This window comes from Pituophis catenifer, unplaced genomic scaffold (genome assembly GCF_029215685.1).
Source record: "Pituophis catenifer annectens isolate HBS135680 unplaced genomic scaffold, rPitCat1.0.hap2 SCAF_3, whole genome shotgun sequence".
Lineage (NCBI taxonomy): Eukaryota > Metazoa > Chordata > Lepidosauria > Squamata > Colubridae > Pituophis > Pituophis catenifer.
Window position 1 is genome coordinate 163,785,322 of NW_027256883.1, and position 27,682 is coordinate 163,813,003.

At 38.9% G+C, this 27,682-nt stretch overlaps 1 protein-coding gene across 2 annotated transcripts in view; it reads right to left on the bottom strand.

The window, feature by feature from the left end:
* Positions 1-1,121: 1,121 nt before the first annotated feature.
* The window catches only part of TEAD3 (TEA domain transcription factor 3), a 94,933-nt gene continuing 68,372 nt past the window's right edge, over positions 1,122-27,682 (bottom strand). Inside the window, exons 3-14 of one of the 2 annotated variants that reach the window (XM_070941453.1) lie at positions 20,389-20,453; positions 17,275-17,337; positions 17,084-17,146; positions 12,216-12,227; positions 11,600-11,737; positions 10,712-10,755; positions 9,730-9,791; positions 6,422-6,555; positions 5,734-5,907; positions 4,949-5,089; positions 4,671-4,823; positions 1,122-3,248 (exon numbers count right to left, since the gene is read on the bottom strand). In XM_070941453.1, the coding sequence (XP_070797554.1) occupies positions 3,135-3,248; positions 4,671-4,823; positions 4,949-5,089; positions 5,734-5,907; positions 6,422-6,555; positions 9,730-9,791; positions 10,712-10,755; positions 11,600-11,737; positions 12,216-12,227; positions 17,084-17,146; positions 17,275-17,337; positions 20,389-20,453 (1,163 nt within the window). In that variant the 3' untranslated portion in view covers positions 1,122-3,134. The remainder of the gene's footprint in view (positions 3,249-4,670; positions 4,824-4,948; positions 5,090-5,733; positions 5,908-6,421; positions 6,556-9,729; positions 9,792-10,711; positions 10,756-11,599; positions 11,738-12,215; positions 12,228-17,083; positions 17,147-17,274; positions 17,338-20,388; positions 20,454-27,682) is intronic. The other variant, XM_070941452.1, reaches the window with a different exon arrangement.

Genomic DNA, 27,682 nt, shown 5'->3' on the forward strand with positions numbered 1-27,682 from the left:
CACAGTTCTGAGCAAATTGTGACTTGATTCTCTACAAATTCCATTTCTGTGTACCATTCCATTAGTGTGACCACCTTGGGAACTCCTTAATACAGAAAGGAGTGTTTGTTCTAACATTGTAATGGAGTTATCCAGAAGTTCTTGGGTGGAATCAATTACAATCAATTCATGGGGGGGAGACCCCACAATCTTACTTGAATTTAAAACATCCTTCAAAGGGTTGGGAAACGACTCTGTCAGTTTTTCTTACGTTGCCACCTTGGAGTTGCATGTGTAACTCAAACAACAGTCCAAAGGCTCTTAGGAACATTCTTACTCTTCTGATCAAACACTGAATTAGCCAGTGCCTTTGCACTGGTCCTTCCAGCAAAAGCTGACCATTCAGGTAGTGAAAATGGTACTAGATCAGTAATGTAGTGGTCATACAGGCCAATAGTGAAAACAAGGCCCACGTCAGTTATGAAAAAGAGATCATGATTTTATGAAAACAAATCTACTATCTACCCTCTCAGACAGACAGACAGACAGACAAACAGACAGACAAACAGACAGTGGCAAAAACAACACCTCCCCCCCAATCACAAAACCCCTTGAAAAAGAAGGAATAACCAATGTTAAGGCAGAAGTTTAACCTGAATATTATGTGACCCAGTGCCATGAACTAAATTCACAACTCATCTGTTTTAACGTATTTTTATTCTGAAATTTCCCATCTACTTTTCACAGTCTCTTTGGGGGCTGCCCTCCATACATGCTAATAATACTATGGTGAAAATAACATTTCATTGTGATGAAATGTCTCCTTACAGCACCTTAAAAAAAACCCAACCCTCCATTTAAAGTGGGACAGATACCCAAGCATGAAAAAATAATAGCGGCAGGCTTTGACCTGTGCATTCCAAATCGTTCTAGAAAGGAGTAACCTCCTGTGCTCCCTTTTCCAACAGCCACACCCTTGCCTTGCCTTGTAGTGTGCCCCTTTCCCAAGTACCTGCTTGGGAATTCCTCCATCAGAATTCTACTGGCTTTGAGAAAGTTCAATGGTCTAGGGCAGTGTTTCTCAACCTTGGTAGCTTGAAGATGGGTGGACTTCAACTCCCAGAATCCCCCAGCCAGCAACGCTGGCTGGGGGATTCTGGGAGTTGAAGTCCACCCATCTTCAAGCTTCCAAGGTTGAGAAACACTGGTCTAGGGGTTAGTCTTGCTAGGTTGATCAGAAGGAATTGGACAAGAAGAGGTGCTTTTTGTTTAAGTAAAAAAACAACAACCCGTAGAACAAGTTAGGAAAAGCTCAGTGATAGAGACTCAATGGTAGGGACAGGCAAAAATCATACATTCTGTTAAATCCTCTACTACTCAAAACTACATGCTAATAGTTTAGACAGGGTATAGTTGAAAGTTATGGGCCTCAGTCCAGGAGATGCCATGCATGATGATCTTGACGCTATTTCTGTAACAGAATTCCTAAAAGCACCAATCTAAATTAGAAGGCAACTATGTTAAACTCTATGTTTAAAATCAGAGGCCTGTGTTTAGACTTAAACGTCAGCATTTTCAGCAAGAAACAATACCGCTTTCAAGTGACGTGGGACTGCATTTAGTCTTTCAGTATCTCCTTAATTATTTTGATACTAGCAAACCATCCAAGGATTTGCCAGGGAAAGATATGTAATACAGAATAGGGAAAATGTACCTGGATAATTAGATTCTGCCCCTTTTTCTGTGACTAGCACAGAAGCAGAAGAGAAATTAATACCTCACCAGAATAATGCTTTGGTCTATGCTTTTCCCATAATGTTTTTGGCAAGGCAAATGTAAAAACAAAAAGAAAAGAGAAATAGCTTATGAGAGTTGTTAAATTCCCACAGACGTATCGAAATATGTCCAAATTACTCAGCCTTAGCCAGCCCAAACATTTCCCTAGACCATTATGCCAATGTTTCTCAACCTTGGCAACTTTAAGATGTGTGGACTTCAGCTCCCAGATTTCCCCAGCCAGTTGTTTGCAAAATCTTGAAAGTTGTTAAGGTTGAAAGACACTGCCTTAAGACAGCTATCTCGCAATTCCCCTAGCCTAGTCAGACTGTTAATTTCATGATTACCTGATCTGCTTTTCTCCCAGTGCCCTCCTTCTTCTAATACATACTCTAACTTATAATATCCCACAAATACTTTTAAGACCTTCTTTTGCTTGCTGGGGTTCTCGTTCTTTTTTTCCAAGTCAGTCAGTCAGTCAGTCAGTCAGTCAGTCAGTCAGTCAGTCAGTCAGTCAGTCAGTCTCTCTCTTGCAAATTCATACCCTTGCCTTCTTCCCCTCCCCCAATCTCATACTACCATTACTCATCTCTTCTATTCAAGCATCTGGGACAAAATTGCCACACTTTTTGTCATAATCATCAACAGAAGCCTTCCACCAGCTTCTCAGCTTGGGTGGGGAGGTGGGACGATGCAGTAATCCTGTATTTAAAATGCCCAGAGTATTGAGGGAATAAAGTTATTTCCTTATAATTAACCAACAACTCCCCATGTTGCCCCAACTCCCTATGTTGGCACTGCACACAGACTGAATCAAGAGATTTTTTTTTTTTTTAAAAATTCATTATCTTCCTCAGGGACTAGATTGGTTCAAAGGCAGCATCAGATTTCCCACCTTTCTTAGAACAAGCATCTTCAGCCTGCCCATGTTAATTGTTCTCGGTAGATCAAAGCCACTAGGACAGAATCTGGAATTTGGCATGGAAAACATAGGCACATATGGATATTAACAAGAGTCTCGTTTCACCAGATGCTGTTAGCATTCTGTTGCTGGGAAGGCATCAAGAGGTACCAGACCTTGGCACCGACATCTCCTGAAATACTGATGACCTAGCCCCCAAGATCCGTTCTTCCTGCTGCCTCCAGATACAATTCTCCTTTCACTTTATGCTTTCTTGTAATGCTTTTTTTCTGTTTGTTTGTTCAAAATGTTCCTAAGTAGAAAACATCTGTGATTGTGAAAGTCATTTTTTTGGCATTTTTTTTCTTTGTTCATTTTCAAAGGATGTGTGTCAAGGCATCCTATAGAGGTGGCTTCTCTGACAAGACTTCTCTTTCCTCCCTCTTCTTTAAATTGTCCAGTCAACCCAGAGGGGCCTTTAGTCTTTGACCAACTTGTACACATGATGCTGAGCTCCATGCTCACTGGTTGATACCTCGAAAACAAACGCTATGCAAAGTAATGTTTCCTGGGTATCTCTGTTTGTAACAACCTAGTTAAAAAAGAAACACATACAGGGAGATCAGAGAAAGTCAAACTGAATGGAAAGTCAAGTTATAAATCCAGAGAAAGGGTAACATATTTTGCATAAAAAACAACCACTGAAATTTATGCAGGAATTCCTCTATCCAACTCAATAAATTTAGATTAAGTTAGAGAACTCAATTTAAATGATAGCATTAGGATGATGTTTTCCACAATTTTACTAGACACTTATTTCTTATTCCTAGGATTTCATGTCCCTACAGTGCCATTTTATGTGGACAGGAACTTTTATTTGGGTTTCATGTTTTCTTGTGAACAGCTTAAGGCTTAATGTATATGGAAAATGCTAGAGTATAGTGGAACCATAATTATCCCTACTAACTAATCAATTTCCTGAACTGTTATCCATTTAGGACTGAGTATGAGGAGTTGTTTTATTTTAGGAATTGTTGCCAGAGTTTACTTTTTTTACTTTTTTCTGCCTGTCTTTGTCTCTTTTGAATGAAGTTTTTAAATTGTAAACTCACAGGCAGAGGCTGATTGGTATGAGTGGATGAGAAATAATATAATTTACAGAACAATCATGTGTGTTTCTAAGAAACCATAGATAGTTATAAGAGTTGCAGAGCTAGTGACTTTCATTAGATTAGCTATCACATAACAGATGCACACCTGCACTTTAAATGAGGGGAAAAAACTTAAAGAACTTGTTACCAATAAATTCATAACATCCTGTTTCAAACAGGGAAAAATGTTTCAGAACATATTAGGAGGTGCTGTCAGAGATCATGGGACTACTCCATCATGTCCTGAATCTCAATGGCTACATAGTCCTAGGAAGTAATCATGTAACTTGCCAATCATTAAGCCATCCTTTTTTTTAAACAAAAAATAAATAATGAGCACTACAAGAGGAAAACTCTTGAGTGGAAAAGAATGAAACTATTATTTATACTGGTAGTCCTTGACTTATAACTGTAATGGAGCTTGCCTGTTACAGTCGTAAACTGTGACAGTCATAAAATGGGTCATCCACATGGCTGACCTGATTTTACAATCTTTTTTACGGTGGCTATTAAAGCAAACATGGTGGTTATATAGTGAATGTCTAGGCCATTAAACAAACCCATTGTACGCTATAGAGTAGTTTTGCTGAAAACTGGAAGTAAACACTAGTTTTCAGTAAAAACATAGTAAATTGGGGTCATGTAAAATAGAGTCAAGGACTACCTGTAAACCAAGAACAAACCACTCTGATTCCCTAGAGAATTTAATTAATCTTGATGTGCTTCTTGTCTTTTTATAAAGATTAGTTTTAGTATCTGGACAGCAATAACACTGAAATGATTGAGAAATGCTTTATTGAGCATCAGTGAGAAATGAAGGGGCCAGCTAGGAAACAAAACAGAAGAAGGAAGAGATTCTTTACCTGTAGGATGGTGAAATTCTCCAGGACACTATTCATCATGTATTTTTCTGGAAGATGTTTCAGTTTATGGATGAAGTTGATCATATACTCGCACATGGGAGACCGATGGATTCGATACACACATCTTCCATTCTCCATCCGAGCAAATTCAGTCTGCAGAAAGACATGTAGAGATCGTGTAAGGCTATCAATGCTGAATCTGAGAATACCTACTCAGAATGGCAAAGATAATCAATGGATTATCTCTTCGTTCCCCATAGAGAAAGCATAGGACTCACCTCCACCTTTTCAACAACTTGTTTTCCAAAGGAGCACACTTTAGTGGAGACTGTGATGGTCATGTTTTCAGCACTGCTATATTGACTGCTTACACCATAAAAAGCACCAGGACCATCCTGTATAGTGCTGTTCAGATCCGCCTAGAATAGAGCAAGAGGTTCATGCAAATTAAACATGGATTAGAATGACTTATTGGCTCAGAATAGTGACCTAATTCATGCTAGTTAAAAGAGCATGTTGATCAGTTGGACAGGGGAAAAGGTGGCTGGGGTCCACCTTTCACCCAAATATAGATGTCAATTCTACCTAGCATACGAAAGGAATAAAACTATAGCCAAATTAAGATTGAGAGGTCCTTGATGCTCTTTGAGTTTGCTAGAGCACCAATGAGGTTACCTAGTTTGAGTAATGAAACAGCTGCAAGAAAACAAGCAAGCTCAGAGAGCACCAAGGACTCTCATTTCAACCCTGAGCTACAACTATTCTCCTTTATTGGTACCAAATTAAAATTATTTAATACTCCGTGGATACTACATTTGATACTGCTTTAATAAGGTATCTTCTCCTATCTAACTGTATATTACACCCCCAATTATATCAGCCTTCTTCAATGTTGGATGCCAGTTATGGGAATTGGTCCAACTTTCTGGAAGATTGAGGCTAGAAAAAACTTATTACAGGAATAGGCTAAGAAGAATAGCAAGATCATCTGCCATATTCTCATATAAAGAAATATTTAACAATCGCAGACACTGCTTAACTTCAATCTGCATGAAGTTCTTACCCAAAACTTGACAAGGAAAAAGGAGTTTTGGGGTCCTCTCTCATAGAGTTCTTTCAGGCCACCTTTTTTCTCAGGAAATTTGTCATAAATCTGGCGTATGTCCACTGCTTCCAGGAGTGGGTCACTGTATGAAGGATTCGTCTGTCCGATATGCACAAAAAGGTGTTTGCTATACTGTAATGGGAAAGAGAACAGAGGGCATCGTTACTCACTATGTAGGTTGAAACATTGCCAAAACAAAAATGGGATACCCTTGATGAATTTGCCCTGGATGACTCAAGTCTTTTTTTGCCAATTGCTACCATCTGAGCAAAAGCAGACCAAAAGGAGCCATAGTAGCATTTATATTTCACAAACCATTAAAAAGAATTTGGAACTCAAGTTCTGGGCATCACTTTTTCAAAAGACCAGATAAATGGAAGCTCAGACACTATGTAAGCATGAAATTATGATACAAATCTCTCAGGATACCGCTAGAGTGAAAACTCAGTTCTCTGGATCTTGATGCAATAGACCAAATTAACTTTGTGTGTTATGCCATTTGCGTAATAAAGCCATCACAGAAATTGGGATGGTATGGGAATAACAGATAAGTCTTAAAAATGACACTTCATTGCATTCTGTAGAATAAAGCAAGATCTATCGTTCTCTCCTCCCTCTTGTATGAATTTCCACTCTGAAGAGTTACCGTTTCAGGGTCACGCTGTACTTCCATGAATGCTGAATACTCAAGGAGCCGCAATTTGGCAGAGGCAATCGTTCGGTCCTGCCAGACTGGCACAGCTGAGGCAGAAGGTGGAAGAGGAGCCAAGGGCTCATAGCCTAGAAGAATGGACAGATAAAAACATTCTTGAACATTTTAGAACCAAATTTTAGTTGCAGGAGAAGAGTATGGAAAAAAACAATCTTTAACCACTGAGAAGAATAGGCAACTGGTCCAGTTTAGTTCAGTTTGGTTCATTTGTCAATCTTTCCAGGCTCATTGTTATTCTGATTACAATAATATTGCATTACATTATATTCTCTTAAACCAAGAGGTCTCCCCCCCCCCAATTTCTGGGCTGTCTATGGACTTAGGAGATAGCAACATGAAACACGTTATCTCTTAAACAATGAAGAGGCCATCATTAGACGTTTCCATTCTGGACAATTACCATTCAGTTTATTCGGGAAGGTTATGGAGAAGGTTCTCTCTATTATTTGCTGCCACCTTGTGGGTCGGAGGAAGCATGCCTTCTTTTTGCTGCCCTTTCCCTCTAGAACAGCAGTCCTCAAAGGATATGAATGGCCCCATGTTCTTGGGGTTCCAGAGAGTCCTTAAAATCTGCCTTAATCCCAAACCTGGGGTTAACGGGTTTACTGATGTATTTGTGAGAGCTCTGTTGTATCTATACATTTTATTGTTTTGGTTGTTTTAGTTTAAGCTGCCTAAACAGGGAGCTAAACAATGTGTCTGCAATTGTTAATTGTTTTTTTTATTATTAATCAATTGTATAATGCAACAAAGTGAGCAGCCACAACAAATTTAGTAAATTAAATTAAGGGAAGGTTATTCATGAACAAAATAGAGGTATTGATTAGAAATCTCAGACTTAAGAACAAACATGAAGAGTGCTATAACTTCCATGTATAAAACACAACTTAAATTCTCACTTACTGCTATAATAATACAAAAAGTCAGTGTTCTGCTTTTACTAAGTCCTTAGAGGATCATAGAACACAGAATAAAAAGGTTGTAAGGGACCTTGGAGGTCTTCTAATCCAACCCCCTGCTTGAGCGGGAGACCTTATGCCCTTCTGGACAAATCTCTTCTTGAAAACCTCCAGCAATGGAGCACCCACAATTTCTGGAGGTAAGCCATTCTGTTGATTGATTGTTCTCACAGTCAGGAAATTTCTCCTTACTTCTAGATTGAATCTTCCTTTAATGATCTTCCACCCATTATTTCCTGTCCTGCCCTCAGGTGCTTTGGAAAGTATATCAACCCCCTCTTCTCTGTGACAACACCTCAAGTACTGGAAGACTGGTATCATGTCACCCCTAGTCCCTCTTCATTAGGCTAGAGATACCTAGTTCTCTCAACCATTCATTATATGGTATAGCCTCCAGACCTCTTATCTTTATTGCTCTTCTTTGTACTCTTCCTAGGGTCTCAGCATTATTTTTTATCAGAACTGGACGCAATATTCCAAGTGGGGTCTCACCAGTGAAGTATAAAGCGGCACTATTACATTAAGTAATCTTCATATTATCCCTCTTTTGATGTAGATTGTTATGGATTACACCAGAGAGGATAAACGAATTTCGTTGTAATATGATGTACAATGACAATAAAGGTTATACTACTACTACTAGCCTAGGACTGCATTGACTTTTTTGGCAGCTGTAGTACATTGCTGGGTCATACTTACCGGTAAGTTCTAGTCCATTAGGATACCAAATCTTCTTCAGGTATACTGTAACCTATTGAGCCAGGTATAACCTATTCCAGTGATGGCTAACCTTTTTGCCATCGTGTGCCAGGAAGGGGGGGAGTGAGGGAGGTTCGCACGCGCACGTACCCACACCCATAATTCTATGCGCCCCGCCCTGCGCATGCACGTACAACCCTCCCTCCCACCCGCTCTCTAGGATTCTCTGGAGGCTGGGGACAGCAAAAAACGTCACTTCCTGTCCAACCGGGAGTTGGGAAATGGGCCGTTTCAGGCCTCCGGAGGGCCTCCAAGGGAGGGGGGAGGCTGTTTTCACCCTCCCCAGATGCTTAGAGAGGATCTGGAGCCAGGTGAGAAAGAAAAACGGGCCTTCCCCACCGCCCCAGGCCCTCCGGAGGCAAGAAACAGCCTGTTTCCCTACTTCTGGAGGGCCCAAAAGGCCCTAAAATCAGTTGGCCGGCATGCGCATGCATGCCACAGCTGAGCTGGCGTGCCCACTGATATGGCTATGCGTGCCACCTGTGACACGCGTGCCATAGGTTCGCCATCATGGACCTATTCTATACCTGTGCATTTGGGTTTTGTCACCTAAGTGTAGAACCTTAGTATTCTCACCACTAACGTGCATTTTATTGGAGAGGACCCAGTGTTCAAGTCTGTCAAGATCCTTCTGAAGCTTCAGTTTATCTTCCAAAGTGTTAGCTACTCCTCCTAGCTTGGTGTCATCTGAAAATTTAATGAGCTCCCCTTCTATTTCCACATCTTCATCATTTATGAAAATGTTGAAGAGTACTGGGCCTAAAGCAGAGCCTTGAGGTACTCCCTGTATGGAATGTTCTAAGAATCTAATAGCTGAATAAGTACTAAATAATATAAATTATTTTTTCTGTTGAATTGCATCACTTCCTTCTCTCAACCAGTTCATTTTACAGAAGAGTATCTATAGAATAAAACCAAGACATCAAAGTGCCACCTAGAAAAGTAATATAAAGACACACATAATAGGAAGCTTTTGTTCCAGCTGTCAAAACACAATTCTAGTCAAAGCCTGAGTATAACTATGGCCCTAAAGCATAATTCTGTAATTTCTTGACTTACTGGCTCAGCATTCCTTCAACATCAATTTGATTTTAGTGCAAAAAGTTATGTTTCCATATGTATAAGTGTATTATGAATGTCACTGTGAACATATTGTCTTACATGCTGATTCTGCTTTTATTTTGCCTACAGGTAAGTGAACTGAGGACAAGCAAAAACTCATTTTAGAGAACATGTAAATTGGATGAGCAGTCTGCATTCATATCTGCATATAAATTACAAAATACACAGCCTAGTGGCACTATCACTTTCATTAAGATGATAATTACTCCAATTAAATTCACTATTGCAGTTGGTTAAAAAAAAAGTTCTTGAGAGCAGCAATAGAAGAAGAGAGCTATACCGTGTAAACAAATATTTGAATCACATGCAGATGGTGGTAAAGGAGACAGGAGACAAAAAAAAAAAATTAGGTTGAGCATCAAGAGGGTAAATTGGAGAAATCAAAAGAGACAGACCACTTACTGGCTAGTGATGGAGGCATGGGTGGCTGAATGGGGTAGGCTGGTTGTGCAAAAGGTTTAATGCTGAAAAACAAAATAACATCGAATAGATTAAATTATTTTGACAAACCTTCCTCTAATCTGCATATCTCAGGTACAAGCTTTACTCTGAATACCAGATGCCAGGCAATACAAGCAATAGCAGAAGGTGCAAGGATGAGGGAAATGATGAAATGTGTGATGGTACCATAATATAAATATCATGTATCACATATTTACATCAGATGTTGGGGTACAGGTATAAAATTGCAGCATTTGTGTGACAATGTCTTTGGCTGCATGTCATTATTTTGCCAACATTGGGATTTGCTGCATATGTGACTGGGCAGAAAGGTGCTAGTTCATTCATATCGTTGGGCTTCTCATAGTCACAGGTCAGTCAATGTGGAAGCACAGTGCTGGACCTGATGGATCTTTTGATGTGATCCAGCATAATCCTGTGTTTCTGGGATTATATGTCTAAAAGTACTGACTCTCCAGTACTTCTATATCTATCGTAAATTTAATACAGTTGATAAGGAAATATTGGTGGGCTTTGCTAGGGCAGGGTTTCTTAAGTGGAACATTATCTAAACAATGGAAGAGTTCACACAATGTCTTCCACATTTGAGTTGGAGCAATCTCTGCGTGCAACTCGTAACCAGGATTCAATTATTCTGTTTTAGAAAAATAGAACCGTGTTCCCCCCAAAATAAGACAGTCTTATATTTTTTTGAACCCTGAAATAAGCGCTTGGCCTTATTGCCATGTGCTCAAAAGCCCAATTGGGCTTATTATAAGGGGATGTCTTATTTTTGGGGAAACAGGGTAACAAGTTTGTTTGAAAAACATAATCTTGCATCAGCACTAAAAATGTACCATTAGCATACAGTTCAAGCACCTACTTTACAAAAGTCATGTTCAAGACTATCCTATCCCATCCCATCCCATCCCTCCCTACTTACTCCTGAGAAGATCCAGACTGTCCTGGGATAGGCCCACTCCAAAACTGAGAAAGCAAAAAGGACAAAAAACATGAAGTTAAAGATATTCTCAATGGCTGATGTCATCACTCAATGATTCACAGCATGTTAAGGGTGAATATTTAATACATTTTCTACAAAATAGTTTGAAACTTCTGCCACCAGCAGTTAAAAACTGGGACTACATCAGTGGGGAACTCTACACAAAGCCAGAGGATTTTCTTAATTTTAGTAAAGTAACCGTTAGATAGAGGTAGGCCAACTGTGAAGGAATTAGTGGCTGTAACTGAGCTTCCAGATTTTTAGAAAAATCTTAGGAGCCCACCTGTTGGTTTAGCACAATCACTGAAGAAAATGAGACTGAAACTTATATCCATTTTGGGGGGATGGTGGGAGAAGGGATGAGAATGGAGGGGAGGCTTTTGAGGGGCAAACCAGTACTATTTACACCCTTAAAATTCATAATCTCAAAATTGCCATAGGTAGTCAGTCCTTGGTTAATGACCACTTGTTCAGCAACTGTCAGAAGTTATGACTCCCACAGTCATATGATCATGATCCTATGATGGTCGCAGTGTCATGTGGTCACATGATCACCATTTGCAACCTTCCTTGCCAGCTTCCCACGAGCAAAGTGAATGGGGAAGCCAGAAGAGAAGATCACAAGTCACTCCAGTAAGTAACTCCCATTCCTGCTGCTTTTTCTCCTGGGGAATCTGGCTATGGAGTATAAGATCCCAGGGATCCTATACCACTCTATAGCATGTGCCCACCTGCAGTCTGAAGTGCATGCCCAATCACCTGGCCATACTTGTGTGGTGCCTACCGACAAACCCTCCTGCACCAGCATTTCTGTAGGGCATTTCTTACCCTGGGAGCAGCAGAGAAGACAGCCTGAGGGAGTGGAGGAGGAGGACTCAGCTTGTTCTGCAGGACACTGGCAGATACAATCTGTGCCGAAGACATGGAAGCCATACTCTGCAAAGCCTTGTCCTTTGAGACTTGATCCTTCAAAATAGGATAAAAATGAAATAGAAGGAGGGCTTGCTAATCCATACCTTGAGAGCGCACAAAAATAACAAGCCACCTGAAATTAAGGGATAGTTTTTATAGTCTTTGTTAGTTACACTAAAACCATTTTCTGTCTGAGCTTCACCTACTGTACACTAACTATAAACCATTCATCCAAGTTGTTTCTGAAAAGTAATGAGATAGTCGCCACTACTTTTAGAAAGGAACTGTGTTAATCAGAGACAGTCAAACTTCTTTGGTTCTGTACAACTTAAGCAGAGTCAGAGAAGCAAACCACAGGCAGCTTCTTAGCACAATGTTCAAATTCTCCAAACAGCAGCTTCTAATTTTCTCTTTCTAGCAGTATCAGAAATCATTTCGGGTTTTACTGAGATTAAGGATTTTTAAAATCTTGTCAGGACCTATATGGTTATCTAAAACTAATGGAATAAAGACGGGTCTGGGTGGTACTTACCAGGTTCATAGCCTGCATGAAGGGAAAAAGAAAAAGAGAAATATGATTAGAACTCAGGTATGGGTGAAGGCTGAGGAAAATCTTCATAGTATCTATAATCATAATGGGATTTCAAGGTATTGCGATAATCTACCTTTACTTTGTCCCAAAGATGCTATTTCAAAAGGCAACTGGATTTTGTTTTTCCTTAAGCTTCCTATCCAAGAAGCTTCTTCAGTTCTCAAAGTTCTTCAGTTTCTTGGATGAGAAGCGAAACATCTTCAAGGAAAAACAAAATCCAATTGCTTTTTGAAAATCCTTTGGGACAACCATGACCTGGATGACTGAGAATCTCCATAGACAGCTACCTTTACTTTGTAAATAAATTATACCTGAGCAAGGCCAATTTCCAATGTATCCTACTTCACAGAATCCTGGGAACTTTGGCTAAAAAGGGAATGGGTGGAAAATCCCACCTGGCAGGATGCTGATCTCAGTGGATATCTTCTTCATGTTCACAAATGAAGTGAACAAGCAAGGTTTTTTTTAAAGTCAAAAATTGAGCAGGCTCTCCAGTTTTGCTCTTCTGCAAATTAGTCTAGGTCTACATATGGATGGTAACACTCTTTTGCACACTAGACAGATAACAAATGAAAAACAATGCTCAAGGCTCTCTTCTATCATGTCCTTGCACAATTATACAGAAAAGGTAAATTAGGACTATCATATCTAGACTGCAATAGTCTGGATGATCACTAGATGGCAGCACGAACATACAGAAAACTTATCCAGGATTTTTGCAGGCCATATATCCAACCTTAAGTAAGTACAGCACTGAAGTATAGATATAATTTTTATGCTATATATTAAAGAATAGCAATGTATTCTAGCATTAATATTTGGTATTTTTAAGAATACACTGCTTGCATGCAGACAATTGTGCGAATCATTAGGTCTTCTGCACTGTTTTTATATTTTCTTTGTCTCCCTCCTTAAAGTTTAAAGACTAACTGGCTGTGAAGCCATTTCTCCTTTCAGTCCCTCTTCTAAAGATGCCATGAAACATCTTTAGCAATCCAGAACTGAAGCTGAGAGAAGTTTATCAATACTGGACCAATCTCAAAATCTCAGTCCTGAATTTGCAGGGACAGAATTAAAGATCATCTCAAGTAGATTCCAATGTCACAATTTGGCTACAAAAGGAGGATTTATTTTCTGAGTATTCTCCCTCACCCCAAGGCACAAGTTGCTAGCAGTGGTGCCTAATGAGTTGGCTAATTCCAGAGTCTGAAAAAGGTCATTTTGTCATGAAGTAGAATATATACAGGGCTTCATTGTTAATCGCTTTGTAAGTCTGTTGCAAATGAATATACTTTTGTTCATCATATAACATTTCAAAACAAATCAGAAATGCAGTATTGTGGACAACTATCTATTAAAGCAGGCTACAAAAGCCATGTTTCGGTATAAGAATGCACACACAGCCCCAGTTACGGGCATACAAAGGCACATGCAGGAACAACATGGCTTAGCAATGTGACTGCACTGCTGCATACTCAAGGTCCAGCATTTTCTTCCAAGTATCCCCCTTATATCAAAATTAAAGTACCATCAACAACAGGATTAATTTGGGCATGCATCCTGTAAAAAAGCTGTCAAGTATATCTCAAACCTAAGGGTTACAACAGCAATTTTAAAAAAACCAATGAAGATACCAAATCTATTGTTCGATATGTATTCAAAAGATTAAATAATAATTATTATTATGAAGTAATGACATTAACTTCAAAATAATGTTGATAAGTGATTCTATTCTATTCTATTCTATTCTACTCTATTCTATTCTATTCTATTCTAGGTATGAATACACTTCCTATTTTATTCTTACAATAACGTGGGAGGCAGGCCAGATTCACGGTGTATACCCAGCTTGTCTTCTAATGAGCCACCTAGCATATCCACTCAGAAGCCAGTTGCACTGAGTTCAGTATAACCTACTCCCACATATGCCAGTATAACATCATGGAAGTATAACATGTAAGAGGTTTTGCCTCTGGTGACAACATTAGCTAAGGTTTACTCTGAATACGGAGCTTAAAGGGAAATTTGCCCTTTTCTTGCTTACAAATAAGAAAAAGTTAGATGTGCTGCACATAGTGGCATTTCTAGAGTATTTGACAAAAATATTCCTTGGCTTCAATTGACTAGCATGTCAACCTCATTTCTGTGGTAATGTATTTTCTAACTTTTGTGGAAGGTTTCCTACAGGGTCAGAATGAATGAAGATAAAGATGCTCTAGAGCAGGGGACTCCAACCTTGGCAACTTTAAGATTTGTGGACTTCAACTCCCAGAATTCCTGAGCCAGCAAAGCTAAAGTTGAAGTCCACAAGTCTAAAAGTTGCCAAGGTTGGAGACCCCTGCTCTAGAATTATATCCAATTACTGCATGCAATACACTTCTATATCTTTTTTTTACTGTTCTATGCCACTCTTCAACTGGAAGTATTTACTGAATTCTATGGAAAGCAGGGATTTGACAATAAATTTAGGCAATGTAGTCTGTTTGTAAATAGTCAAGATTTTCTTTCTTTTTGGGTCAAAAGATGGGGAGACAACCATTGACAACTTTCCCAATCCTTTAAATCCTATTTAAATATATATATATTCTACCTTGGGAAATCTAGAAAGGGAAGAGATAGGCAATTTGGTAATTTTTTGTTTCTTTCCAGGGCATATATTCACCAACAAAAATGAAAAGTTAATCCAGATCAGTTTAGAATACTCTCTGGCTTCCTTTAGAACCACCCCAACTCTCCGTGCTCCATCTTCAGACATTTTATTCAGCAAATCACAATACACAGAACACACAGAAGGGAAAGGGATCAAGTTAGTCAATCTCCAGTTACAGAATAAGGAGAAAAAAGCCAACCACAGAAGAAAAGGAAAGGCAATCACAGGATAAAGCTCTCCAGTTGCATCCTTGCCCAGTTTCCATAGTTCCTGGTTTCACGAACTTGTTCTACATATCCTGATCCAACCACAGATACAGTATCTTATGTCCCTTTCTGGTTCTGTGCATCTCGGTTGCAACCACTGCATAGGCCTCCTTGCCAAATAACTTACTCGATTCTTAAACACATCACACAATAGCTTCCGTAAGAGAGGCTAGGGTAACAACTGTTTCATTTGTTTCTTTCTGTACCTGGCTATGGTAACAAGTAAATTAACTCAAGCCTAACCCACTCGCACTAATAACTTAATAACCGCATATTGCCATTGTAGATAATTGTTATATAATTAATAATAATAGTACGCCTCCTATTTAACTTTAATATGCAATAGCTGGTTAAGATTATCCACTGTTTGGAATTGGGCATCATCAATATGCAGATGATGCTCAATTGTACATCCTGAACAGATGTACAATTGCTCTTGGTCACTTCGTCAGTGGATTACTGCAGTGTATTTTCTACTTGGAGATGTCCTTCCAGAAGCTACAGCTGGTCCAGAATACAGATAGCCCTCAACGTAAGACCACAATTGAGCCCAAAATTTCTATTGTTAAATGACATATTTATTGAGTTTTGCCCCCCACTTTATGACCTTTCTTGCCCCAGTTGTTAAGTGAATCACTGCAGTTGTTAAGTTAGTGAGAGGGTTGTTAACTGAATCTGGCTTCCCCATTGACTTTGCTTGTCAGAAGGACCCAAAAGGGGATCACATGACCCCAGGCCACTGCAGCTGTCAAAAAAAGTATCTGAATTCTGATCACATGACCTCAGGAACGCTACAATGGCCGTAAGTGTAAAAAAAACGGCCATAAGTCACTTTTTTTCAATGCCGCCGTAACTTTGAATGGTCACTAAATGAAAGGTTGTAAGTTGAGGACTATATGTATAGCAGTGTGGACAGTAAAGGAAGCGCTGTGTCATGCATGCATGATCTTGCTGCTTTGTGAGCTGCATTGGTTACCATTTGACTTCCAAGTGCAATTCAATGTGCTGGTTATCACCTACAGACCCCTCTACAGGTAGTCCTCGACTTACAACCGTTCATTTAGTGACTGTTCAAAGTTATAACGGCATTGAAAAAAGTGACTTATGACTGTTTTTCACACAATCCTTGCACCATCTCCATGGTCACATGATCAAAATCAACACTTGGCAACTGGAATGTATCTATGATGGTTGCAGTGTCTTGAGATCTTGTGATCCCCTTTTGCGGAACTTCTGACGAGCAAAGACAATGGGGAAGCCAGATTCACTTAACAACTGTGTTACTAACTTAACAATTGCAGTGATTCACTTAACAACTATGGAAAGAAAGGTTGTAAAATGGGGCAAAACTCACTTAACAACTATCTTGCTTTAGCAACAGAAATTTTGGGCTCAGTTGTGGTTGTAAGTTGAGGACTACCTGTGTGCGCTTGTCACACCACTTCATAGGCCATTATTCATTCTATACAGCTAGCTTTGTTAAGACTTTTAGGGTTATATAGTTAAGAGTTCAGGTGAAGGCATATTAACAAATGTCACCTGATAGGATTAACAATATTACTAGGTGTTTATGGAAAAACAACAGCCAGCTGTTGAAAGTCCAATCTGGAAAGTTCTTACTGGAAATTTTCTCTCCTGTTTTTCCACTGACCTGACACAAAATGAATTCTTTTAGACACACAGCCCTATTCAAATCCTGCCACCTAGAGATGCCCCATGACATCTACCAACCTTTTCTCTCTCTCTTCCAAGATTTCTAGCTTTGATCTGATCCCAGGATCAAAGGGAAAGGGGCAAGGACATAAAAGGAACAGAGTGGCAATAACAGAATGCAGTATGTTAGCTGCAGCATGGCCATGGCTTAAAGGTGAGAAAGCTGGGAAAGCGCGTACCTTCAGCTTGGACTGAATCTCACGAGATTTCCGTCTTGCTAGAACCTGCAAGTGGCTAGAGACCTGCAGAGAGAAAAGCAGAAGGAGAGGGGGAAAAACAGCAGAGCCGTCAACCAGAGGAAAGGAGAGGAAGGAGAGGGGGCTGCCCATGCTCACATACCATGGATGCATGGGCAGGGTCTCCAACGTACCTTTATGCCAACCTGGTACTCTCGCACCTTCTTCCGAGCTAGAACCTGTATATGGCTGGACACCTAGGCCCCGCCAAGTCATTCAAAAAGGAAAACACAAAAAGAATGAAGGTATGACCCCATATCGACAACAGTGCTTCAAGCACCCATGTGAAACACACTGGCCTCCTAAACCAGTTGAAGTTCTGACGGAATAATATCGGCTTGCAGAGTAAACCGCTTACTGGGTAATATCGGCTTGCAGGGTAATGCTTACTGAAAGAATCAGTTGAAGGAAGTTGCTGTAATCTTGCTGAATGAAACATTTGGAAATATTCCCAGGAAATACCATTTTTAGGTTTCTTGGCAGCAACAAGTACTTTCAATTTCAAATTTATTATTTCTCATGGACTTCTATACATTATTAATCTTAGTGGTTTCAGAAACTACTTGAATTCTGATTTACAAGTATTTTGCTGCTTCAGGCCCATGCACTCTCCTCAACTACGCAATCCCCTGTTTACTTATTTGATTTTTTCTTAATCAGGTAACTGAACTGCCTTTCACACAATCAAAACTATTTATGGGAAGGTTCTTCAAAATATTAGTTCTTGATACATATAAATATTGATACCTGGAAAATATGAAACATTTCTCAGCTCTTTGCAAAACTGCTTTTAGGCAGCAATACGGTAGATATGAGGTTCTTCTTCAGAATAGAAATGAGTTTATGGTTTGAAAACTGGTTCAATATTTTGGATAAAAATTAAATTTATGGTTGATTATAACTGACTAATGAAATAATCTTTTCAGGATGTCATAACGCATAGTTTTCCATTAACAAAATATTGGATATTATATACAAAGGACAGGCGAAGGAATTCATTACCTAAACAGCTACATTAACTTTAATCGGTGTTAAAAACAGACAATGGAAATGGCCTTTTTCTCACTCTATATACATTCATTCATTTATTTTATTTTAAACTTTACATTTCTGTACAGACACAGCTCTATACAGAGCACATCTCCAATGATTGGGAGAGCTGATGAAATAAAATAAGCCAGGCAATAGGGAAAACCCCCCAAAATAAATCTGTTCTGTTTTATAGTGACATACTTTGCAATCCATTCCAATCTCTCAAGACAGTTTGCAGTCCCATTAAATATGCTTAGAATTGTCTTATAAACCATTTCCTGGCTATATATGATTTCAGTTTCAGCAGAAAGTTATACACTTTCGGAGCTGAGAATCATATCTGTAAAGATAAACAGCTCAACATGAAAGATGTGCTTTCAGACAGTCCAATAAAGATGCCTAGAGAAATCAGCACAGATATAGGACTGGCATTTTCAATTTCATTGTACTGTGGAAGGACATAAACCACAGTTAAAATAGGAGGAATGGATTGGAACTCTAGAAACAATCATTTTCCTAGACAGCTTTCATTAATATGTCACGCACTGTAATCTAACATAGCTAACATTTCTTCCATTAAAGAATTCTGCTGCTCTCCACTAATGAACCCTAATTATTCTAAAAGCTACTCCTATATGTTTGAAGAGGAAGAAAATGGAAACAAAGTTAAACTGAAGTTTCATTCATGAAAAGCTTTTACAACACACATGACATGTCTGCCCTTTCTCGATTCATAAAAAAAATTACCTAGAAGACCATCGGATAGGTATACACATGGTACATTCCCCATCCCAATTGTTTTTTTATACTGTACTTCAATTTTTATTGAGAATGAAAGTTTCGGATTCAATTAGGGAGACTTAGCAAGTAATAACAGTCAAGATTCAGTAGTCATCTTGAGACTGTTCACAATGTGATATGCAATCTCACTTGGAAGGAAGAAGTACAGTCCAAGATTTGTTACTGTTTGTTCAAAATTTCTTACTAGCATAAATGCTCCCTCGCTAAAATAGAAAACCCCTTTAATCTTTCTCTTATATTTTCCATTCTTGTAGTTGTTTTTCTTTATTTATGGCTGTGAATTTCAAATGTTCACAATCCAGAACTTGGCTAGTCAGAACCCTTCCCTCCGCTCCTGTTTTTAAAAATTTCCATCAAGCTAAATTAATGAGGAAGAGTGATACTATGGGCAAAGGAATTAAGAATGAAAAAGTGAAATGAAATTAGTTTGGTAGAAGTACTTACATAAAACTTTAGCCTTTACTGAATTAAAATTTAATAATAATTGTTAATTTTTAATAAAACCCCTTCATTGTTTCACTGACATGTTTGCATTCAATTGTGTGCTAAACAGGTCTTCCGCTTGAGGATTCTTCCCAGCTTTGTTATAGGATCAAATGGTCCTTAAGTGGGCCTCCAAATCTGCCTAATCTAAAAGGAAGGTTTGCTAAAAACCAGTGTCATTTTTTATTGTGTGAAACAGTTTCCAAAACTCAGCAACTTCCAGATGTGTAGACTTCATCTCTAGAATATTCAGCAATAGCTGGCTGCAGAATTTAGAAAGCTGAAGGCCACATATCAGGAATTCACCTATTTTGGGAAAATTCTGACAAGTGACTTAGTAACTAGAATTGCCATTTTTAATTCCTAAACTTTAAGTTATACAATAAATAAAGTGTTTCTCAAACATAAATCCAGCTGTATGAAATCAAATGATTGAAGATATTCTATTTTTTTGTGTGAGATAAATAGCTGTCATCCATAGGAAACCTATGTTAAGAAAGATGAAACAGAAACCTCACAGGAGACCAGTGGCTGAGTCAAAATGAGAACTTAAAGATCACATATAGCAATAACACTTAGACTTATATACCGTTCACAGTGCTTTACAGCCCTCTCTAAACGGTTTACAGTCAGCCTATTGCCCCCAACAATCTGGGTCCTCATTTTATCCACGTCGGAAAGATGGAAGACTGAGTCAACCTTGAGCCTGATGAGATTCGAACTGCCAAATTGCAGTCAGCCGGCAGTCAGCAGAAGTAGTACTGCATTCTAACTTTGGCACAACTTTTGTCAGTTAAGATATCCACCATGTAAGTTAACAGTACACCAGATCACAGCACTGGAGCATGTATATATCAATATATATATATACAGATTAGTCTTTTTTCATTCGTCACACTTTTTAAAGGGACAAGCATGAAATGCATTTTTACCTGTTTTCTAGTCCTTGTCTTCCCTGTCCGTAGCTTGATGTATCTTGCTATCAGTTCATTGCGTCCTAAAGCAGAAAAGGAAAAGATGTAATGTGATGAATGCAGACCCTCTCTTGTCCCACTTCTTAGAAATAAAAGGCTGCCTTCTGATCTACCTTCCTTACATCCTTCAAGCTCACAAACAGCTGAATTCCTGCTCCTAACTCAGTGATGACATTTTACCAGAAGATGGCACTAATGTAACTCTTCTGTAATTGAACAAGATGGCCTGAAAAAAGCTCTGCTTGAGGCCCTGGTTGTTTATGCATTGAACCAGATATCCACAGCAGTCCATAGTGTTGTAAAAAACAAAACAAAAAAACCACAACCCTGGTGCTTAAGATGGACACTCAGAAAACAATGCAAACATGGGACACACAGAGATTTAGCTAGGAAGTCATTGTTCTCTTTAAATAAGTTATGGGATTTCTGAGGACCAGGATTTGTAGCCCAGACTGGGAACCCAGAATATGTCTTGCCCTATTCTGCCATGTTTAATTCAGCTATAACAGCATGCTTGGACCATCCCTCCCTCCTTCCTAGCTTCCATGCATGACTCCATGGAGTTTTCATAATACAGAAGAAAAGAGAATGTAAAAAAAAAAAAAAAGCTGTAAAATATGAAGGTATGGACGCTCAGAGTTTGAGGTCTGATATACGACAGTCAACAGGATGTGCAACCTACTGGGATGTTTTAAGTGGCACTGGCTTCTGAAAGGAGCCCTTCCCAACCTCCTCTTTGTCCTAATTTGAAGCAGAAGAGCTTTTGCTCCACATTTTACAGGCCAGCTGTGGCCAATCTAAATTCAAACATCAGAGCAGCTGGGAGCTTTCTTTTCCCTCATCTCCCTCCCCCCCCACCAACATGGAAGAAGAATAGTTTGGGGAAGCATGCCAGATTTATTTTGATGGACCAGATGGTATTGGCTAAAGCTGGCTGAAATGCCCTTGCAGCTAACTTAGAACAGAGAGAGACAGAGAAGGCTGAAGGCTGAAGCAAGTGTGGTTTTTCTGGCAAAGCCAGAGTTTGGTTTTCCTTTCAAGAAAAGCATTGGTTTTCAGCCTTGGGGACAGAAGTCTTAAATGAGGTCACATCGCAGTCCCTCAACCATGCCTCTTCTCTTCTCTTCTCTCCCCTCCCCACCACCATAGTTTTTTACAGACAAGACCAGGTGCTGCGCCCAGTCAAACAGCACCATGTGAGAGGGAAAAAGAAGGATGATACCGAATACTGGAGTAACAATACCATCATAAAAGCCATCTGGCTCAGCGCATATCCCTTGATATATGCAGTTCCTGACATTGATAAAAAATAAAATAAAATAACAGAAGACTAGCTCTATTTTATTTAGTGGCTGAGAAAGAAAGACAAAGTAGGACGACAGGTATTGTAAGAGTTGGTTCCCCCTTAGGAGTTGTGCGCATGCATACACATTTCTGTTGGGACCTATTCAAAGTTTTACATAGCATTCCCTAGCCTGGTATTTCTACTGTACTACACATGTACAGTTCTGTGAAAAAAATATTTGCCCCTTTTCCATTTTCTGATTTTTTTTGCCACTGAATATTATCATAGTTTAATGTTAGTTAGTTTTTTTTTTCAATTTATATACCGCCCTTCTCCCTGAGGACTCAGGGCGGTCCACAGCCAGAATTAAAAACATGAAATACAAATATTAAAAACAATTAAAATCTATATAAATTTGGCCCAAAATTTAAAAAACCACAAACCAATTAAACATTTAAAAATTTTAAAAAAATTTCTTCCTAAGCCAGCCCGGCTTGCTGGAAAAAGTGGGTTTTAAGGGCACGGCGGAAGGCACTGAGGTCTTGGATTCTCCTTATCTCTGGGGGCAGCTGATTCCAGAGGGTAGGTGCCCCCACAGAGAAGGTCCTCCCCCTGGGGGTCACCAGCCTACATTGTTTGGCTGATGGCACCCTTAAGTTCTCTTAATATATGAAGGGAATCTAAAAGAACAAATAGTTTTTGATGATATAAATGAAATTAAGTACTAAAGCCATCTAACGTGCAAAATGACAGTGTGGGGGAAAAAAAGAATTGCCTTCTTGGATTTAATGACTGGTTGTACCACTTTAGCTGCAATAACTGCAATCAAACGCTTCCTGTAATTATCAGTCCCTCACATTGTTGTGTAGGAATTTGGACCCATTCATCCATGATTACTTGTATCGATTCAATCATATTTGGATGTTTTCTAGGTTAACTGTTTATTTCAGGCCCTGACCTTATACCCCCATGGGGTTTTAAACCTGGACTTGCCTCTGGCCATTCCAAAACTACAATTCCCCTCCTGCCCCCACCCATTCCATAATGTTGCTTGTAAACCTGGGATCTTTTTCTTGCTGCATGTCCCACTTAATAGGAGAAAGGGTTTAATTCTCGCCTGAAGAATTGCATTATCTAACAGAATTCATGCTTCCTTCAACTATGGCAAGTCATCAGGGTCTTAACAAGCAAAGTTATGCTCATATCACAAAATTGCTGGGCTTGATATTAGCTTCTACAATATATCACAGTGTTTTGTTTTTGCTAGATATAGTCATCCACATAGCCACCAAAATCCACTTTTGATTCATTTCGCCAAAGGTCCATTGGAACATCCACATACTTTTTGGCAAACCTAAGATCAGCTTCACTGTTCTTCCTGGTTAGCCATGATTTCCACTTTGCTACTTTCCCATTTCTACTCAGTACTTTTCTGGCTGTGAGATCATGAATGCTTAATTTTAGCCAATATAAGAAATGATTGCAGATCCATGGATTATTTTATGTTGAACTTTTTAAGTGATTTTGACAAGACAGTTACTTTTGGGAACATTCACTATTGTCCCAACATATTTTCCATTTCAATATTGCATCTTACTATTATTGGAATCCCAAGCTTAAGAAATGACTTCGAAATAGTTTCCAGATTGATAGGCATTAATAACTTAGCATAAACTGCCTTGGAATCTGTGCAATGAAAACTCCACAACGATAAGGAGAACCACAGATTTATTTGGGCAGAGCTAACCCTGAAAATTTTCAATTATGTACTCTTCCAACTAACTAGCAGGGCAATTACTTTTTCACACTATGTTAGATTACTTTGTTCATGAAGTAAGTAATGAAACAAATGCCTAACTTTAATTTTATTTGTTCTCTCAGAACTTCTTGATATTTTACTAGGTACATAAAAAATTCTGCTAATATTCAGTGATAACATCTGAAACACAGCTATGCTATGAAATAAGCAAAGCAACTGTGTATGGCTACGGCAATTCTGTAGCAATTTTTACAATCCAAAGTTATCATCTGAAAATTGCACTGGTTCAAAAGGTTATGATTTTTAAATAAACATGTGACCTATTTAAAAATAGCCATTTACCATGACCCATCAGTTTCAGAAAACACAACTGTACTGCTTCTGCCCTTGAGTTTACCTGCAACTGGGCATTTTGTCTCGTGAAATAATACAGGCAGCAGAACTGGATAAGGCTTCCACCTTACTTCCAAGCCCTCCTGCTCTTTTTCAGTTGTGCTCACCTTGCTGCTGAGGCCTTCCTAACAAACAGCTTTGTAAAATAATCTCAAGTTGCAACTTCTTTGTCTGAGTAACATTCAACTGGCATTTCCCCCCCTGCTTATTTCCCTACACTATATACGCATGTTCACTAGCTGATCTTTAACCAGACATTTTCAAACAATCGCTTTCAACTGGCTGTCACCCACGTGGGATCTGACATCACAGTACATCAAATAAATGTTTCTTTTTGGGGAGGGGAGAAGTGCTTTAATTGACTCAGGATGTCCAGTTCCTGTACTGACTGAATCATTGTTTCCATGAATGTGAGCTGCATGCCCACCACCTGGGATAAAGAACTTATGACTTTCTAATGCTCTAACTTCTTTGATTTAGGCAACTTAATACTTTGTTTATGGAAAATTTGCCTCCTGGTTTATAACATTCAACATCTGAAAAATGTGCCAAGTCAGTATATTAGATGAAATCCCATGTCTGTCTATTTCGGTATCTTTTAAATATTCTTTTAAAATATGCCTCCAGTCATTCTATTATTCTATAAAAGTCTTACATTTCATATAACATAGATGTGCCAAAATCTGAGTTTGCATTGACTTTTTGGTAAGGAGATGGTTTCCTTCCTTTCTCAACAGACCATCCATGCTGTACGAAAGGATTATTCATTCCCATTTCTAACTTTCAGAAGATAAGAAAAAGGCATTTTTCCTTTCTGCAGAATTCATCCAGGGCAGTTGTGGGATGAATTTCTTGGCTCAGAATTTATTTTTTGATATTGTCTATAAGAGCGCTGCCAGCACATACTGCCTTGTTCATCCTTTGAAACCTTTCTCAATGTGGAGCCTTCTAAACATGTTAGTCCATCTATTCCATTATCCTCAACCAATACAAGTATGCTGGCTGAACATCATGGACATTTTAATCCAACACATCCGAAAGGCAGGGGTGAAATGCCAGTAGCAAAAATCCCTGCCCCCACCACCATGCCCAGCTGAGCCGCGCAATCATCAGAGGCTTTTTAAAAAAAATTAAAAAGCATTTTTTCTACAACCTCTTCGGCCAAAAAAAAAATGCTTTTAAAAGTAAAAAAAAAAAGCCTCTGATGATCGCGCGGCTCAGCTGGGATCGTCAGAGGCTTTTAAAAGAAAAAAAAAGCCTCTGACAATCAGGAAACTCAGCTGGGATCGTCAGAGGCTTTTAAAAGAAAAAAAAGCCTCTGACGATCAGGCAACTCAACTGGAATCGTCAGAGGCTTTTAAAAGCATTTTTTAACAACCTCTTCGGCTAAAGAGGTTGTAGAAAAAATGGTTTTAAAAGTTAAAAAAAAGTTGGCCACGCCCACTCAGTCACATTACCCCACCACCACCAAGCCACGCCCACAGAACCGGTAGTAACAAATTTTACATTTCACCACTGCCGAAAGGTGTTGGGTTAAAGAAGACTCTCGAATGTCATGGTCAAGATGTAACTTCTGAGTTAAAGATTGAAAGGAAGGAAATGAAGCTGACATTGTCAGTAAAACCGAGAACTGAACTGACGTTTAAATAGAAGGCTGTACTTCTCTGCTGTTGTGATTGATTTCCTAGTTTACTGCTGCTTCATTTCCTATTTCGTAGCTTCCTGATTTGCCAGAACAGCAGCAAAAGTAAACTGAGATTTGCACTTGTACTTCTTGAAAAATAAGATATCTTTGTGTTCCTGGTACATAGCCAAATACACACAGACACACAAACACACCCATCTTCAATCTTAATAAAAATCAAGACATGCAAAATGATTGACCATTTCACTAGATAAGAAGGTAGTGAGGGGCAAACAGATCTGATTATTATGAGACTTCTAGTTACAATTGTAGCATTATTCAGATATTGGAAAACAATCAGCAAAAGATAATAAAATGCCTCAGTAGCTGTAATAAGATGTACTCTAATACAAATGATGTTTCATTCTCATCCACTTACTGACTAAGTTCAGCGCATAGATAAGCTTCAGAATTACAAGAGAAGTGACCCTTGGAATGTAGGAGCCAGCTCACCAAAAAGAGACTAACAGAATAAAAGAGTTGGAAGGGACCTTGGAGGTCTTCTAGTCCAACCCCCTTTTCAGGCAGGAAGCCCTATACCATTTCAGACAAATTGTTGTCAAATCTCTTCTTAAAAACCACCAGTGTTGGAGCACCCACAACTTCTGGAGGCAAGTTGTTCCACTGATTAATTGTTCTAACTGTCAGGAAGTTTGTTCTCTCCTTGATTAGTTTCCATCCATTGCTTCTTGTCTTGCCTTCAGGTGCTTTGGAGAATAGGTTGACTCCCTGTACTTTGTGGCAATCCCTTAGATATTGGAATGCTGCTATCATGTCACTCATTCCTGGTCCTTCTTTTCATTAAACTATTTCAATTCCAGCAACCGTTCTTTATATGTTTTAGCCTCCAGTCCCCTACTCGTTTTTGTTGCTCTTCCACTGATGATTATCTACTGATCATCTACTGATGATCATTTACTACTGATCATATACACAGAAGTGGTCCTTCTATAGCAATAACAATAGCATTTAAGACTTATACACTGCTTTATAGCCCTATCTAAGCAGTTTTGCTCCCACAATCTGGGATCTCATTTTACTGACCTTGGAAGGATGGAAGGCTGAGTCAACCTTGAGCCTGTGAGAATCGAACTGCTGAACTGCTGGCAGTTGGCAGTCCACAGAATTAGCCTGCAATACTGCATTCTAATCACTGTGCCACCATGGTTATAGGTAACATACTTTGCTTGCCTCAGCTGATAGGTGCTGGAATATAGAATGACAGAAGCATCAGCATCTTCCGATTATTCCTTCAGACCTCCCATATTATTCACCTTCTGTTAAAGGACTGAACTGCCTACTCTGTACTGTATTTGGAATATGCAGGAGAACTGGCATAAGAGAGAACAATTCAAATGTAGAAGCAAACAACTATTTGAAAGGAAGAATAGATGTAATATTTATTACTTTCAGTACTTTTTAAAGGATTCACTGTCACAGTGAAAAACACTACAAAAATGTCACAGGATGAGATTTTCAGTATAGGAAATGTTAATCAAGAGGCAATAAGGAAAAAGACCTAAAATCCTGGCTAAAGGAAACAAAATATTTTAAAGCAGAATGCCTGCTATCTCCTTTAGTTGAAGGGAATATGTGCTCTAAAATATGTAGTTTAAGAACACTACAAGGATTATGCAGCATAAGAAAAACGATACACTGAGTCTCAAAGTCTCTCTTCTTGTCTGTTCTTTCACAACCATTAACATCCTAATACCAGAAGGTCCATTTCTTTAGAACTCTTATTAATCCAAACCATGATGTTTCTTGATAAACCTTGTCCCTGATCAAAGTTAACATCTTTGAATTAAAACTATGTTCCACACTGCTATGCACTGAATCCTAATTTCTTTAAATATGTGTGACTTAAGAAAGATTCAATGCATTTATTTCATGGTTCTATCTTTTCGTATTTGATTCCCTCCTCTGAACATCTTCAGATGGGACCACTAAGGACCCCACTGGAAATAGGTTAGTTTAAGTTGCTACAGGATATCAGAAATGACGGAATGTAAATTGTTGATTTCCGGCCTTCGTTATTTTTATAAAAAACTCAAGGTGCTGAACATATCCAACACACTTTTCTCCTCCTATTTTCTTCACAACACTGGGGAAACACTCAGTTTCCACACTG